General features: G+C 37.0%; 2 protein-coding genes across 4 annotated transcripts; one reads left to right on the forward strand and one right to left on the reverse strand.

The window, feature by feature from the left end:
• Nucleotides 1–730: 730 nt before the first annotated feature.
• LOC137951431 (uncharacterized) lies at nucleotides 731–11154 on the reverse strand. Of its 3 annotated transcripts, none has more exons than XM_068798087.1 (23): nucleotides 11009–11154; nucleotides 10145–10479; nucleotides 8996–9099; nucleotides 8574–8642; nucleotides 7819–7879; nucleotides 7369–7508; nucleotides 6954–7143; nucleotides 6390–6451; nucleotides 6180–6268; nucleotides 5983–6055; nucleotides 5827–5886; nucleotides 5525–5671; nucleotides 5396–5434; nucleotides 5209–5246; nucleotides 4831–4917; nucleotides 4508–4673; nucleotides 4276–4353; nucleotides 3798–3934; nucleotides 3310–3386; nucleotides 1836–1905; nucleotides 1606–1671; nucleotides 1272–1421; nucleotides 731–1199 (listed from the first exon to the last, which is right to left on the reverse strand). In XM_068798087.1, exons 1-22 carry the CDS (start codon nucleotides 11066–11068, stop codon nucleotides 1287–1289), a joined length of 2283 nt encoding a protein of 760 aa, XP_068654188.1. In that variant the 5' UTR covers nucleotides 11069–11154; the 3' UTR covers nucleotides 731–1199; nucleotides 1272–1286. The 3 variants fall into 3 exon arrangements, with proteins under 3 accessions (XP_068654188.1, XP_068654187.1, XP_068654186.1); XM_068798086.1 differs by having other exon boundaries at nucleotides 731–1186; nucleotides 3798–3937; XM_068798085.1 differs by having other exon boundaries at nucleotides 3798–3937.
• Nucleotides 11155–12387: 1233 nt separating this feature from the next.
• Nucleotides 12388–17137, forward strand: LOC137951861 (probable 1-acyl-sn-glycerol-3-phosphate acyltransferase 5). Its single transcript, XM_068798816.1, has 4 exons — nucleotides 12388–12501; nucleotides 14082–14915; nucleotides 15177–15307; nucleotides 16565–17137. Exons 2-4 carry the CDS (start codon nucleotides 14290–14292, stop codon nucleotides 17005–17007), a joined length of 1200 nt encoding a protein of 399 aa, XP_068654917.1. The 5' UTR covers nucleotides 12388–12501; nucleotides 14082–14289; the 3' UTR covers nucleotides 17008–17137.
• The last annotated feature ends 27 nt before the right edge of the window (nucleotides 17138–17164 follow it).

A 17164-nucleotide genomic window follows, 5' to 3' on the forward strand; every position in this document is an offset into this window, starting at 1 on the left:
GGCTGCCACCGTCTATTTCATTGACTGGTCTCCATTTCTCGTCTTCGTCGACCTTTCTGTAATTAATTCTTATCGACAAAAAAGCATTAAAATTCTGAGTGGTTTTCAGTCTCCTCTTCTCTCACGAGAACCCCCAACGTTAGTTTCAGAGATTTGAGTTTGATCAAACATGAAATCGATAGGCGAAAGGAGGGACGAAGTTTCCTTGACGGCCAAAACGTGATTCAGAGCGAATAAGAATATGCGCTCTATGTCATCTTTCCGGGTGCCTGTCATATCGCATTCAGGGTTTGCAGATGCTCATCCAATTGCCATCCAGTGAGACTGGGACGACGCTTCGAGACAAAAAATGTCCTGTTGCCCGCGTAGAGGATGAAGTCATCACGTAAAGCGACGACTTGAACGGTATCTGCTCCTGCAGAGACTGACGTCGTTTCAGCGTATTAAATGACGGAGACGGACATTAACGGCAACCCACAAAATCGTATTTGCAGAATCTGAGACAGATTGTTCAATAACGACAATTCTTTTCCATTCTAGGCCGAGATCTGCTGCGACTGTTAGGGATGGGGCTACAGGCGATACGATCCTAAAACACCTGGAGATCTGCTGAAAAGTATCGATAATTTCATTCCGATCAACTAATGTCAGCATTAAATAATCTGAAATTTGAGATTTTAGTTTTCAAGTATTGCGATTCTGGTTTAACCAGGTTTCAATTTCAGATCAAAATTAAGGAATAAAAAGAAAATATACCGTTTGGCTTGACTAGATTGTTTTCATTTGAAGTGCCGACTTACACAATTACAGTATTAGATGTTTCTGCAAGCTCCTCATGGACGGTTAATAATAAAGAGAGCGATCCGTGCAGCATCAGGATAGCTTTCCCAAATCCCTATTTCTAACTTGTGAACGACTTAAAAGAATTATACCATTGAAACGTCTCTAACTGTATCTCAATAGAAGTAAAAAGTGCAAATGAATTTATGTTTCAACAACCCAACCTACAGGAGTAATAACAACCCTTCTCCACATCTGAAGACGAGTCCCAACTGTATTTGATCATCAGTGTCACGCTGCTTGATGTCCCATTCAGAGCCTGCCAGGCCAAACAGCGTGTGGACTGCGAACAGCGTCGGCAAGCTCAATGAACTGTGTTGATTGAAACCAGGAATTCTGGCAGCAACTGCACATCAGAACTGTATATTCCTATCAGGATCATTCAAAAGAGAAGAAATATGACTAGTAATGAAAGAGTAAGATGGTTTCACCTGTAGGAAAATAGATTAGGTGGCTTTTATTAAAAGCTCGATATCAGCACCCACTTCAGCAATCTTGGCTTCTTTTGATGCTTTTGCAGCTCTGGCAATGCTCTGAACATCAAAATCAATTGCTACTTTCTTTACTGAACCCTCAAGCATCTGTTGAATAATTAGATCAAGGAACCAACTCCACTTGAAAAGAACAAGAAGAAAACAAGTTACCAAAACAATATCCTTTCCAGAAATCAAGTCACTGTAAAAAATGTGCAAATATGATATAATGCAAATCTTTATAGTGTCTGTGTGCATATATATATATATATATATATATATATAAGGATACAAGTGATCCGATAGCAACAAGAGCTCGGAATTTGGAATCGATGTCTTGACTTTCCTCTTCAGCAACCTGGCAACCATAAACAAATAGGTGACTTCGCAGCAGAAAGGAAACTATCTTAACAGATTAAACTTAGTTAACAAAAACTTGAAAGTCTTAAGTTTGATTGACACTGAAGAAAAAGAACTTGCTTGCTATCTGAAAATGAAATGGTACACAGACTCAGTGCGTACTTCTAAAGCAGCTGAAAGAATTTGTGCTTGCCCTTCTTGATCTTTCTTTTCAATCAAAAACACAGCATAACTGCAAAGAAAAATTACAAAGAATACAATTAGAACTCAAGACTCTAAACATAAAGAACTAACCTAGAGAAGTTGTATGTAACAAAGCATTCATATTGTTTCCAAGTTTTATTTGCTGGTCTCACAACATGAAAAAAACGGCTTCTATGGTACATTATAAAAAAAATTATTCTACAAAAGTATGGTGGTGATCTACAGAAGTTTCTTTTTGGTTGATCTCCAAGTATGGCCTTCTTAAATTTTTCAGCTTTAATTTCAAAGTACTGCCATAGAAACCCTAGCAAAAATGTGTTTTTTATTTAAATTTTGTAATACCAGAAAACAAAGGGGGTGGGCGGAGTCAGTCCCAACCTCTTTCCATCCTCCTGCACAGCAGAAAAAAAAGAAGGAAAGCAGTTGACTCTAAGTTATTCTCGAGGGCAAACAGGATAAGAGCAGTTACCAACCCTACACCTTTATGAGAAATCCAATGTGGCCCTCTCAACCCTAACAAAAACTGCCAACAGAGGCTCTATTAGTCTTTTAGCATTTAATGTCTACATTTATAATAAATATAATTTTTTTTTTTAAAAAGAGGGTCCATCCCACCATTCTTCCGTTGTAGCACCAGACAAGGAGAGGGCCCCTTGCTCCCCACTCTTTCATCCATGCAGCCCCCGTTTCTGCTTGGGTACATAGTTTGGCACTTTGTCCAATGATATTAACAAGAGATTTACCCATATTTGTCCCCTATCCTTAGCTCTATGTGACAGAGGGACAAGTATGCTCCCCCTCCCAAGCTCTCTCCTGCGTTCACTGCTGTTCCCTGGATGTAGGCCCTCCTTCCTCTCCACCTCTTCCTCCCTCCAATAAAGGGTAAAAGAAGGGTAAAAGGTAAGGCCCACCTCTCTTAGATATATCTACTTCTAATTATCTTAGAAGTCTTATAACTTTTCAAAAAAAGCCTATGAAGTCTTATATAAGGGTAATGTTGTTGTTTCATATAGCATGTCATAGCTCCATTTTTTTTTCTGAAACTTGATGTTTTACTACAAATAAATAAATAAAGCAATGGCAAAGCTACATTCCTCCACCACATCTAAGTCACAAGGCATATTTCGAAATACTAATTTTTTTTCAATGTTGATTATATACAAACACTACACCCCTTTTCTCCACTGTGAGGCTTGAACCCAAGACTGTACAGTAGAAACCTTACCATGTGGCTATTGAGCCAAAGGCCCAATCCTTGAGATACTAATTTATGAAGCGATATTTGAGAATAAGATACCAAAGAGGGCAGTGTTTTGAAATTAATACTTCAAATCAAGCCTTCAAACTTCAAAACTGGACAACAAACAAAAAAAAACTACATGTAGAAATTGTCTATCAGGGCAAAGAACACAAGCAATTAATGCATACTTACTTAAGTATCAAAGTTGAATAAGATAGATTTATATTCTTGTTAGACGACGAACTACAACTGGACAATGTATCGAGCACCTGATATGAAAACAAGAAAAATAAAAGAAACAATATCAGCCACAACAATCATCCAAAACTCAAAATATGTGCACTCGCAATACCCTTTGCAAATAGTAACAAGTAGAGGAATTTGTCTGCACCATGCAATTGTGAATATAATATACATACTTGATTTTGTTCTTTAAAACCACAAAAGATTCCTATAACAGTGAATTTTACCCCAATTATGTTCAGTTAATTGGATTAATATGGTCCAAAAATTTCATCCACTTCATAACTAGATAAGGCAGAATGGAAGAGTTGACAGCAAGTCTTCCCCATTCCAAGTAGTTGCAGAAAGGTGTTTGCTATATTGCTGATTGATGCAGAATGTCAAAAAGATTTCCTTTTTTTTTTTCTGCGAAAGAAAAAAGAGTGGGCATGCTTCACCTCACTGCGATGCAATTGCAACCATGGATGAAAACAGGAATGCTTGAAGAGATTTGCCACAGCTCGGATGCTGGTTAGGAGATTTGCTGCTACTGTAGGAGCTGATGCAGCTCCCTTCAATGTCTCCAGTAACAGATCTGCTACAGCATCAGACAACACTTCACTTATAACCAACAATGATAAATAAGGAACTCTCTAATTTTGAGACTCATAAATTATATAAAGCAATTAGTACCCAATAACTTATATTTGAGACACAACCAGAAAAGATCGTTAAAAAGATCAAATCAAAACTGGATGTGCTATTTGAATTTGTAGTCTGAGAGTTGTGCAGTTTTGAAAACATATTTTTTTTTAATTCAAGTAAAGAGTGAAACAATTATCCTATAGCGAAGTCTAATAAACTATCTCAATTCAATCAGCCGGCTGTTGGGCGTGAAAAATAGAATGGAAAAATTATCAGTCAGGTTCCAAATACCATTCCCATCTTCGATATGCTTACAAAGTAACCTCGCCCCATCAGGATGTAAGATTACCATTCTTAGAATATCAATTGCTGCAAATTAAGAGATGAACAAGTGAGTAAAAACAAAGAAAAAGAAAACAAAAAGAACAAAACCCATTTTAAGAATGTGTAACACTAGAGATGCACATGGAATCATGCCATTATTAATGGATGTGACCAATTGCAACTACTCACAAAAACTAACCTGGAAATATCATGGCCCGGGGCCAAAACTTCAGCAGTCTCACCAACAAAGCCACATCAGCATCTGCAAATGTACTGCAGTGGTAATGTGATGTATCTTTCAAAATCGTAACAATGGCAGCCAGCCTTGATAGTTCAGAATCAGACAGTGACAGATGCCGTTGCCCCTAAGAACCAATACAACATATATCAGCAAGAGATATGGTCCTGTTCATTATGAAGGTTCTGATTAAAGTAAATTATTAATGAATTTGAAATTGGGAATGCTTGAAAAATAAAAACTGCCAATAGATTTCAAGTTTTTTAAATATATCATAACATTACCTGGTCTGATGAGAGAGTTTTATTGAACTCTGCAATCTTCTTGAGTATGCCATCAAATTGGGCAACATCAAAAAGAAGCATGCCTTTCTGAAAATGAAGTCAGAACAAAAATAGTTAAACCTTAATGCATGAATACTGTTAACTGTTTGATAAATATCAGTAACAGCAGAATCCACCTTGAAAAAAATAGAGCAAACACAGGTGATCATCCATTCCTATTTAATAGAAACTGGCAAAATCATAGAAGCCTAAATAACTGAGAACATTACTAAGACTTGAGTGCAGTAAAGTACTGGCCAAATATTAAAGACACTATTGCTTAACTATCCGAAGTTTTGTTGAAGCAAACGTAAATAGAATATAGGTTCGTTTGCATACCTTGGGAAGATGCTGGAAAGTAGGTTTTGCTGGAAGACCTGTTACATGTGCCAAGGATACAAAAATTAAGGAGTTCATATCCAGCCAGTAATAAAAAAATTCATACACTGAGAAAAACTAGTGATTAACAGGCCTTTTCAGGGAAGTCAAATAAAAATTATTCAGCTCAACTGAAACAAGTACACACCAGCTGAAACAGAAGACCCACCAGGTATGTAAGCACTAGCTGAACAAAAAGCGATGTATGGATGTATTAGAATTAGGATAATGGATACTCTGGTAAAGATCAAGTTAACTGCGTAGAATCAATACTTACAGCCAGTGTAAGGATCATGAAATGAAGTATCAAGAATGAAATTACTTTGACCAGAGTTTTGCAGTATGAATTCTACAACTTGTTGACGGTAAGTAAGTGGAAGATTCTCCTTGAGAAGCCACTTGTCAGCAACAGTGTAAGGGTTCTCTGGAAATAACAACTGTTAATAGCTCATGTTTAAGCTTGGTAATGAACAGGATCAATCTCAAACAGCATTCACACTCAAGGATGACTTTTTATTCTTGTAGCCACTAGCAAATTTATTAGAAAAGATAAATGTAAGGTCCTCATAAAATATAAACCTGATCGATTGTATGGCAATTTACGAATTGGCTCACCATCCCCGATGTCAACATCAAACACTAGAACCAAAATTTTAGTATCAGAGAGAAACATAATGACAACAGTAAACCAAATGTTTAATGTCTACACAACCACAAAACTAGAATTGGTTCTACCAAAATCATAGCGAACACCGTCAAGAACTGCACCACTCAAACTATCATCAGGTCCATCAACAACTTCACCAATCTGGGAAAGCATGCAACCATTCTTACGTGTTTAGAAATAGCCATATTGATGTCACACCATTCAATAGAAAGTGTCGAGAGCAATAAATTTCAAACCAAGTACTTAGACTAAGAAGTTAGCTAACTTTATCCCACTGATGGTCTCTTGAGTTCCATGAGTAAGCAACACCATTATCCCCTTCTCTCACTACTTTCGTCTGCCCATCATGACCCCCTGAGCGCATAAAATGATCAAGATAAGGTTAGAGATAATATTACTGCTTCCTGTAATTCAATATTCACATGATGCTATCGAATCAAATTGTCATGGACAAGAATGTAAGTATAGATCAAACCTGGAACCTGCAAAGCCTCAAGTCCGGGTAAGTCCTGAAGCTTCAATCCACCAACCCTCTTCCTAAATCAGACAAACATCAAAAAAGGATGTCAGGTCAATAGGTAAGCCATCAATGTATTGTACTCAGATCATTTATTATTGGTAAAATTTGATTAATTCTTTATTTTTTGTAGAAAGAAGAATGCAATGTACAGTAAGATGCACCTGCAGCACTGCCCTTCAACTTTAGAAAGTTAAAAAGGAAATATGGTGAATGCCAGTGAAGAGCATTAAACTCCTTTGACATTAAAATATGAGAATACAAAATAAAACAGATTCATCCAGTTAATTTGTAAAGTCCAAAAGAAGTCAAAAAATTAAGATGGATAAGAGTTATAAGTGTGTTCTAGAGCACAAGAATTGACATTCACTCGTTTCCAGGTAAAATTTGGTATTATCCCAAGAAAAAGAGGTAATTAGAAGCAGATTTTTTATAGTACATCTATGCTTCATAAAAGAAATCTAAGCTCCAACTAGTAAAGCATTCAACAAATGTGATAGAAAAAAACATTCACAGTACTACCTACTGCACTTGTGTTGTGAAATTAAAGATGAATATGCTTCAAGCTGTTGTTGTGAGGCAACCCTGTCATTATGTCGGCTCCAAATTCGTACAACTCCATCCGAACAAGCAGTCACAAGATCCCCATTTTCCAAAAACTTCACATCCCATACACAACCAGGGTGCTCAATGCTTTGCAAGCAAATTCCATCTGCAATTGTCGAACAAGCTTAAATTTTGCCAGAAATTCTAGCTAAACAGTATCTAAATTCTCAATAGATATTGCATCTGTCTGTTATGCATTTTGCTGGCAGAGGCAGTGAGTTTGACAATTTAGTCGGGTGTAAAAATTTGTGCTTATGTATGTACAATGAATTCATGTATATGCTTATACATGTAACACAGACTTGAGATCTGAAGGTTGGAAAACAAATACCTTTCCATATCTTAGCAAAACAATCTTCGCTACCAGTAGAAATATATCCAGAGACATGGGCATCCACGGAATAGACAATAGATGTGTGACCAACCATCTCCAATAAGACTTGACCTGTTAAAGCCCATAATTTGACAGAACTGTAAAACCAAAACCACCATCATTAATATAAATGATAAACCAAGACAAACATAAAATGAAACAAAACACCTAGTATTAAGAAAGAAAAGAACTGATATTTGACAGGGTTTGGCAAGAATAATACCTGTTCATTTGTAACTTAAACTATATAACATGAATCAAGCATTTTTTCCTTATTTAGTAATGATTGAAAATGGGTATTTGATTCATGTATTCGATAATTAAAAACAAATACCTCACACTGATTCACCAGATGCAGGATACAAATAAATCAATTCTTTAATTTTCCTACACTACCATATTACTCACCCATCATGTGATGCAGAAAGAATTCCCAGATCAGGCATCACTGCTAAGCCTCGAACAGTATCTGTATAAACCTAAAATAATGTAAGATCCAAAAGGCCGAAATAAAGCAAAGCAAAATAAATAAAACTCATTGCATCTGCGGTCTAAGAGAAAAACAACATAACTATAAGGGAGAAGAGAGAGGAGTGAGGGGGCAGAGAAAGAGAGAGAGAGAGAGAGAGAGAGAGAGAGAGGGAGAGGTTCATAAGGTAACAAAACAGTGACGTAAGTGTCTAAATGGAAAACCACCAGGAACCAATAATTAGAAAATTCACACTCCCACTTGGATGTTTTGAGTCATGATAACTTCGTCATTTTTTTCTTTTCTATCTTTAGCATCAATAGAATCTGTTGATTAGTGAAAATGAACAGAGAAAAACATAAGAGGCTCAGAAGCTTACTGAACTTTTCCCAAACATGGAGGAACGACAAAATACAAAATCACATGAATGCCCCAAACTCAAATGACTTCATTGGTGAAAGCCTTTTTCAAGGAATTTTAGCATTATTCTGTTTTGTATTGGAATTTCAACTAAACAAGAAAGAGACGTGGGGGGTTATCTTCTCAGTTATTATCTGCCAAGATTTTGTTTTGAAAATTGCGGTAAATTTACCATTTGCCCACATTTATATTGCACGGATACACTAATGATCTCAGTGATAATATCATAAACCAGTGTTCAAAATAAAAGTACGATCTAAAAGTAAAGGCCTACCTGTGTGACCAGTGAAAGTGTGTACACAAGTCTTTCCTCTCCAGAGCTTCAGAGTTGTATCACTTGAACCTAAGATCATTATACACAGGGATGAATAAAAGAGAACACACTCAAATTCATATAATCACTAATAGCTTCTCACCAAACCAAGCACTACCTATGTATAAAATTCCTAAAATCATCTCTAGTCTAGCAAGCCAAAGACGTATTATAAGACATAGCTTGAAATCTACTACCATCAAAAGTAACCTAGAAGTCCACAGTAAGGTCTAACTTATTCCAAGCACAAAACATCAAAAAGTAAAGACTTGTGCAAATTCCTACAGATGTTAGTAAAGGAGCACATTGTTTGTACTTAAACTGAAGCGGATCACAAACAAGAAAAGTAAGATTGCTAGATTCATCAAAAGCAAAATGAGTACCTGTGGCAAGCTCGCCAGTTGGCAACTTCAGGACTGCTTGAATAGCTGCCTTATGAGCCTCCCAACACTCAACAGGTTGAGCATTCTTCCACCTTCTTATGGTACTACAGAAAACCAACAACGGGAGAAAAAGTTTGAATTCAAATTTTATTTAAATTTATAAATTAAAAAAAAAAACAGTGGCTAAATAAAAGTCAAAAAGTTTTTTACTCATTGAAGAATGTCTTATGTAATAGTAGAATATGAAAGAAGTAGTGAAAACAAAGATTACAAGCAGCGTTCTTATATGACAAAATAACCCAAAATTAGCTGTTCCACAAAGTGCTTGTTAATTAATTCCACCTTCTAGAACCATGACCCAGAGAAAATCAACATTTTCTCCAATACAGGCAATCAAAGTATAAGGGCTGTAAGAGCAACTAATAAAACATCATGACAGATTATATACCACAATAACATTCCATCACTTTTTTTTTTTTCCAATTCATATGATTGCTTTTCCTATTACATCTCTCATAACTTGATGCTAACTAAAATCCAAAGTCTAGAAAAGTATAGTCTGTATATTGTTTATTTCATTAGTAACATAAAAGCAAAAGGAAACGTCACACAACTTGACCAGATGAAGAAAATTTATATATCCATTACTTGGCTGCTCACATCCTGAATGTGCAAATCAACAAACAGTAACTCAAACTGATATAGTGTGTTTATGTTTATTTCATTAGTAAAATAAAAGCAAAAGGAAATGTCACACAACTTGACCAAATGAAGAAAATTTGTATATATCCATTACTTGGCTGCTCACATCCTGAATGTGCAAATCACCAAACAGTAACTCAATCTGATATGCATCTCATCCATAGTAAAATGCAAAGATAATGCAAGGAAGATTCTAGAAATTTATAAAATTATATGAAAGTCTATGAGACACTATAAGAATAAAATCTGCAAAACACTATCAAAGTGACCTTTTTGAGGCCCTTTTATTCCTAATAATAGAGGAATATATGAGAACAAAAATCAACCTTATAAAGCTGAAAAAAATATTATACGGAGAAGGATATTGACTATTATATATTGCATCCACATTTATGTCAGAAGAAACTAAAAATGGACATAAGCAGAAAGAAGCAGAGGGGAGAATACCAGTCTACAGAAGATGAGAGGATGTCACCATTATCATCTACAGTAACGCCAGTCACCTGAAGTTGATGACCCTGCATTTTTTTAACACTTTGTCCACTCTTCAGATCCCACATCAAAACAAGCGTGTCCATTGCTCCAGATACTATGCGACCTTCTGGGAAGTTTTCATCAGGAGCTATCCAAGTCAATGGACCCACGAAACTGGAATGGCCCACCAATGTTTTTGACGGAACATATTTGTGCTTCTCTTCTGCACAAGGGGACCAGAACCTGATAGTTTTGTCTCTCGAAGAGGTGGCAATTCCAGCATTGCCACAAATACAGATTCCACGAACCTAAAATGCAGTTCAACAAACATCACTTCCTCCCATTAGAGAAAATAAGCCCCAAAATAGCATTTTTATTCAACTCAAAACTAAATAGAATACAAAAAAGACGTTTAGATGCATTAATCCTTCAAAAATACTAAGTTCAACATCATAATAAACGAGGATACTTCAAACGATTCGCAAAGCTACAAATTTAAAACCGAAAATTTCTGACTGAAGATGAAAAATAAACTAAAAGGAGAGGCGTCACTATTAAGAGTAAGCATGAATAAGCAAGAAAATTCAGCGATGAAAAGAAGTAAATAACCGTACTCATTAATTGTCCAGTAACTCATCTTTACAAGACAAGACGGAAACAAGCAATGCGATAACTCGTAGCATCTTCATATAGGCATTCAAACTCAAATCAAGAGTCCAAGCAGTGCCACGAATTGAGTAAAGTTGGCGATTAGATGGTTGAAAGTCAATACAGGTGTTTTTGGATCTATCGAATTCAGGAAATAAACAAGGGTATAAGATCGAGACGGTATCTTACATCATCTTCGTGCCCGTGGAGCTCGCAACTCAACCGGTATTCCCCGTACTCAACCTCCATTAATGGCACGCAGAGGCAGCAGACTTCACAGACAGGTTGACGACCGAGACCGGAAGGAACTCGGAGGTCAGGTCGGAATCATATAGACGAGCAGACTGACGGTACCGACGAAGCTAAGTATCGCGCGAAAAGACTCTCTGTCTCTGACCCCACAATCGTTTATCATCTTAAGATTGATCATAACCGTTGGTCAAGGACCGTACGTCACGATGTACATTGTAGGAAATATAATCTATCCTAGTCGTTAGATATTAATCGGTCGGATTGGATCACTTCAAGACGGATCTCTCCGTAGTGATAGCCAGGAAGATACTAACATTCGTGCGCACATGATTTTGCTACGCCCGCAGCTAGAGGTGGGCGAGGATTAGGTTAAATAAGAACCGACCAACCTTATCTCACCCGACCCCTTGGGTCGGGTCGAGGGGTTGCACCAAGTAAACCCGGATCACAAACCGTTCGAGCTCGGCTAAAAAGAACTCTCTCAATTCGGTTTTTACTTGAACTCATCTCGAGTTCAAATTTGAAATAAAGCTCGTTAAGTACAACAAGTCAAACTTAAGATTTTCCAAAATCAGCTTGTTACCTCGTGAGTTTACTCTTCCCTCTTTAATTGGTTCATAGTTGTTTATCGATCGTTCAATCCTTTTATGTCCCTCAACATCTAATATTACAGGTATGTTGCTCTTTTTTTAGGTCTATTAAGTTGGTTATTATATATTAGTATGCTCTATTACAAAAGTTTTTGACTCCGGTGTGATTACTCACAGTTCAATGGAACTAAGTTTATTATAATATATATTTTTTTAGTTTAAAATATAGGTCGGAGTTCGAGCTGACCTTGTGTTTGAGCTCAAAATCGGTTAAAATTTTTGGGTTTGACTTCGATTCTAATTTGAGACTCGAGGCTGAGTTCAAAGTATATAGATCAAGCCAAACTCAAACATATGTAAATTCGAGAACTCTGATTTTATTTTATAATATTAATTTTAAGTTTTTTAATTTAAAATTTCTATAAAAATCTAAAATTAAAGTTAAATTGTCATTTATGTGTATGTCTTTTTCTTCCAGGTTCCACGTTTGTCTGCCAATCAATTTGTCTTTTGCTTAGACGCTCACGCAAGTGGTGTGCCAAGGTCTGTGGAAGGGCCCCACACGATCCCCCACTTGACGATTGATCGACGGATGAGATTGAAGTAATAAGTGCCAGGTCAGCTGCATGGTGGCACTTCCGTAAATTCGTATATCCCTGTAGAGATTTCAGAATTCTAAATGAGAGGTGGTTGGAAGTCGGAACCGAGACTCCAATTTGTCGGAACTCGGACGCACAGTCGATGGCAGGCAGCTTAAAAGTCGAAATCTCTCCGTTGGAGTCGCTTCGCGATTTCGCGACCTCTATTGCGTCTCCTTATTCTACACTCTCCTCCTTGAAGGTAAGGGATTCGTTCTCCTGTGAGATTGCTTCCGTACATATCTATTTGATTTAATTCTTCTGCTTGTCGGCAGGAGCGAACTTTAAAAGTATCGTTTTTATATTGATCTGAGTTTCTGATCAATTTGGAATCGGAATGTGTTGGTAATGTTTTATGTGGATTTTTTCGTGCGCTGTAAAAAGATGAAATTTCGGCTTCTTTTGGCTGGCTATTTTGTGAGTTCCTGTTTGATTGGGATTGGTTGATTCTATGGATTTAGCTGACCTGTTTCGTTAATTTGCGCCAAATGGATGATTTTCTTGTGAGATTCTGGATCTTTCTGGCTGAATGCAAATTGGTCGTTTGATTTATTGAAAACTGGTTGGCTGCAAACTGCATGTGCGTTGCGTTGATTACGTAAAAGATTTTTGGTTTCTGACTTTCAAAATTGCTGTCTGTAATCAAGGAAAGCTATAGAAAGACTGCGAGGAAGATATTGCACAGGGTTGCGCTCCGACTAGCCATAATAATGGAAGTTTTCATCCATTGAATAAACAAGGAACTGCATTGCTCTAAAAATTGTTTTTATTTTGGGTTGTGGGTCTTAGATGTGAAAGAAAGTGGTCACTGAGGAACTACGTTTTCTTTGAGAAGATAATTTCTCAGTAGATTCAAACTGTTATGTTTTGAACGGTTCGTTATCTATGACTTCTATTGGATTTGAATCTTAAAGTCATCACCACTTTTTAACTGATAATTTAGGTTCAAGGTAAATATTTCCCTTCGTGCTGGATTATTTTGTCCTTCTGTTCTTTCTTAATCTCTGTTTCCTTCACCTAGTGTGTCATGACACAATGATATAGGCATGGTGCATATTGGTAGATATGCTTTTATTTTTAGCTGGAATGTGCATAGACAACAAGGGAAGAGTGGTGGTTGTTTGCCATTGGTAATAGGTTTCAATTCTCACTGATGGCTAATTTCCTCAAAAGGTTTCAAATCCTCTCAAGATGTTATGTTGAGAGATTACCATCACTCCAGTTTGTGGAGGTAGTTAACTAGTATAATATCAGTCACAGCAGCTCCAATCTACTGATATAGAACAACTTAATAGATGGTCAGCTATATTGGAGATGTAATTGGTATGTGGGAGTTTTGAGATCCCGAACATTGTACGGATGATATGTCTAGAACATTAGAATAATCATTTAGACTAAGACAGCTGCACTTATAGAGTTTGGAATTTATAGGTTTTTTGGAAACGTGATTTGGGTCCCTAAAGTTCTTTTTTTTCTTTTCCTTTGTGCAAGTTAGCGAAAGACTTGTCTGTGATCCGATGATGCCTGTGTTATTGATAATATGTTCTTGTTACATGTCTACTGTCACATATTGAAATATTGCTCTCTTAATATTGCACCAATGACTGTAAGGATCCAATTGCACATCACTTTCGATGGATGAGCCACTACTAGCTCAATTTAAGAATTTTTTTAATTTTATCTCTTATACAGTTTGGCTTATTGGTTTTATGTTGGCCTGTGATGCTTTGTGGTGTTAAGAGATGGTGTATTTCCTAACTCTTGTTTGCTTATGTTTTTCAGGGTAGACTATGCACATGCTATTAGTACAGCAAAAATCTGAGCTTAGTTACCCTAGTTCTTAACCAACTAGAACACTTTCAGGCATTCTCTTCAGATCTTGGACTCTGGTAGTTCCTTTTAAGGAAGAAATGCTGGCATACACAGTAACAATAGAGGATCTGCCTTTTTATTTCTAACATATCACAAAACTTCTAGCCAATAGGGTAGCATGAACGGTTCAGCTATATCTGAGTCTGAAGTTTCAGACCTGCAATATAATCATTTGCAAGCTAGATCACCTTCTGTTTCTATTGATTTACCAAGGCGTAGGCCATTGACTGCCCTGAGGATATTAAGGGGTCTATTATGTTTGACTGTGCTTCTTTTAACAGCATTTATGACTTTAACATACTGGGCCCCTTTAACCACCCTCCTGCTTCGACTTTTCAGCATCCATTATAGCCGAAAAGCTACATCATTTCTATTTGGTTTATGGTTAGCTTTGTGGCCTTTTCTGTTTGAGAAGATAAACAGGACTAAGGTTGTTTTTTCTGGAGACACTGTTCCTGCAAGGGAGAGAGTCTTGCTTATGGCCAACCACAGAACTGAAGTCGATTGGATGTACTTGTGGGACCTTGCACTGAGAAAAGGTCGCCAAGGCTACATTAAATATGTGCTAAAGAGTAGTCTGATGAAGCTACCCATATTTGGCTGGGGATTTCACGTTTTTGAGTTTATTCCTGTGGAGAGGAAATGGGAGATTGATGAGCCAATCATGCGGCAAATGCTTTCAATGTTCACAGATCCTCAAGACCCTTTGTGGCTTGCTGTTTTTCCGGAAGGAACTGACTTCACGTAAGTGTCCACTCATCTCTTTCTCTATTGTGAGGTTCCAAAAGGAACTGACTTCACGTAAGTGTTCACTCATCTCTTTATTCTGTATATGAAGATCTTTAGCTAATATGGTTCCTAGTCTTGGGATTGAATAATTGACTGAAGGACTCAGTGATTTATATGCTAAAGGTCTTTTGTTCCTTTCATCTGACAGTGCTTGCATATAATTCAAATGATGTTTAATTGTTTACTAATCTGTCTCTCTTTCTTTTTTATTTATAGTGAACAGAAATGCCAGCGAAATCAAAAGTTTGCAGCTGAGAATGGATTGCCCATCCTAAAGAATGTGTTACTGCCTAAAACAAAGGGTTTTCATGCTAGTGTTGAAATGCTTAGGAGCTCCTTAGATGCAGGTTTATCTTCTCTATCCTCTTGTTCTCCTCTCTTCTTTGGCTAAAGGAGACGAATCTTTTATTATTGATAAGTAATGGGAAGGGCTGACCTAGGAGTACTTTTTCATGAGATTTATAATTTATATCTCATTGACCTAGGACTAGAAGTTCTCTCTTACTTAGGAAGAAATCTCTCGCCAATCCCTTGTTATAGAAAGTTCCATCCCCATTGCTTTGGAAGGCTTATCTTGCCTTTCTCTAGTAATGAAAGCTACCTTTTCACCACAAAAATAAAAAAGAAGGTTATTGAAGGGCCTAGCCGCTGTTTTAGGTAAAAAGATGGAAGCTGGATGTCCTAAAGGATGCCTTCTTGGAGGAAAGAAAAGTATATCCACAGACAAAAATAACAATAATAATAAAAAATAAAGAAATATTAGGAAGTAACAAAGAGAAAAAATATATTAGAGGAATCTAAAAGGAGAAATCGGTTACTGTGTCAGAGTATCTTGTAGAATCTGTTGACACTAAAAGGGGTACCACTTTTACCATATTGCCTAGCACTTAGCTCCCATGGTCTTTGCAAGATTGGTACTGGAATGGCTTTCTTGTGTGAGGTTGCTTTCATGCTTTAATGCTGACAAGGATATTGTAGATCACGTAGGGAAGTGAAGTCCGGCTCTCAAGCTTAACTGGAGAGAAAGTTAAAATCCTTTCATAAATAAAGTATCATTTCTGTACTATGACTTGTTATCCACCCTTAGTCTCAAGTGGGCAAAAAAATAAATCCTATCATTAGGAGTGAAGCTGCTCATCTAATTAGAACTTTTTGGAGTTAATGACATTATCACATCACTGTTCATGACCTCAGATTTCACCTCAAATATTATAGGCCATCTACCTTTCCTGGTTACTGCCACTCCCATGGAACTACATTCCCCTGACGAGAGTGGATCAACTGTGGAATTTACATTATCGCCACTTTCCAGGTTGAGAAACTTTCTCTACACTGTACATGGAAGTTAATTGCTTCCGAGGCTTAGTGGCTCCTGCAGATGATATTTAGTAAGAGACACAATATAGGGGAAAACTTCTACACAATCTTTTCGCATGGTAGTATGGTACATGAATATGAAAGGACCCAAGAGAAAATGTACTGATTTTACCTAATTTTTTGCTCATTTGTATGAATATTTATACTTTTACACTGATTTTATGTGGCTTTTGTTTAGTTTATTCATATTCCACAATGAGCTTCTCATTTTTCATGAACTTCTGCAGTTTACGACATAACTATTGGATACAAGTATCGCTGCCCATCGTTCATGGACAATGTATTTGGTGTGGACCCTGAGGAGGTTCACATGCATGTCCAAAGATTCTCTATCAATGAGCTTCCAACATCAGAAACTGAGGCTTCTGATTGGTTAATGGACAGATTCCTACTCAAAGACAAGTTGCTTTCAGATTTTGCTGCAAATGGCTGTTTTCCTCATGAGGGCACAGAAGGGGATCTTTCCACAACAAAATGCTTGCTAAATTTTATTTTAGTAATCGCATTAACCAGCATTTGTACCTTCCTTACTCTCTTCTCATCCGTCTGGTTCAAAATATATGTAGTTTTTAGTTGTGTCTACCTTGCGACTGCCACCCACTTCAAAATCCGTGTACCACCCATTTTCAGCTTTTTGACAACCTCTTTTACCAGCAAGAAGTCCAGATAGCAAGTAAACTGTTGTACTTCACTTTCCAAGTGTGCTTGTTCCCCTCTTCTTCCTTGATATGGCAAACTTTCCTGTAATAGAAAGATGCAATAGAAATATGGGGATTCTTAGTTTTTGAATTCACATACAAGGCAGAGTAGAAAACAATATTGTACCA

This window comes from Aristolochia californica, unplaced genomic scaffold (assembly GCF_029961685.1).
Source record: "Aristolochia californica isolate CCGP_79_NKW_82.1479 unplaced genomic scaffold, dmAriCali1.0.hap1 SCAF_15, whole genome shotgun sequence".
Classification (NCBI taxonomy): domain Eukaryota; kingdom Viridiplantae; phylum Streptophyta; class Magnoliopsida; order Piperales; family Aristolochiaceae; genus Aristolochia; species Aristolochia californica.

Excerpts from the sequence above, each read along its gene's own strand:
- LOC137951431 (XM_068798086.1), bottom strand. The coding sequence starts at position 11,068 with ATGGAGGTTGAGTACGGGGAATACCGGTTGAGTTGCGAGCTCCACGGG. Across the intron at positions 5,247-5,395 it reads TGGGTCTTCTGTTTCAGCTG|GTCTTCCAGCAAAACCTACT; the intron begins GTGTGTACTTGT and ends CACATGTAACAG. Across the intron at positions 3,387-3,797 it reads TGCAATTGCATCGCAGTGAG|GTGCTCGATACATTGTCCAG; the intron begins GTGAAGCATGCC and ends TTTTCATATCAG.
- LOC137951861 (XM_068798816.1), top strand. The coding sequence starts at position 14,290 with ATGAACGGTTCAGCTATATCTGAGTCTGAAGTTTCAGACCTGCAATAT. Across the intron at positions 14,916-15,176 it reads CCGGAAGGAACTGACTTCAC|TGAACAGAAATGCCAGCGAA; the intron begins GTAAGTGTCCAC and ends TTTTATTTATAG. Across the intron at positions 15,308-16,564 it reads TAGGAGCTCCTTAGATGCAG|TTTACGACATAACTATTGGA; the intron begins GTTTATCTTCTC and ends GAACTTCTGCAG.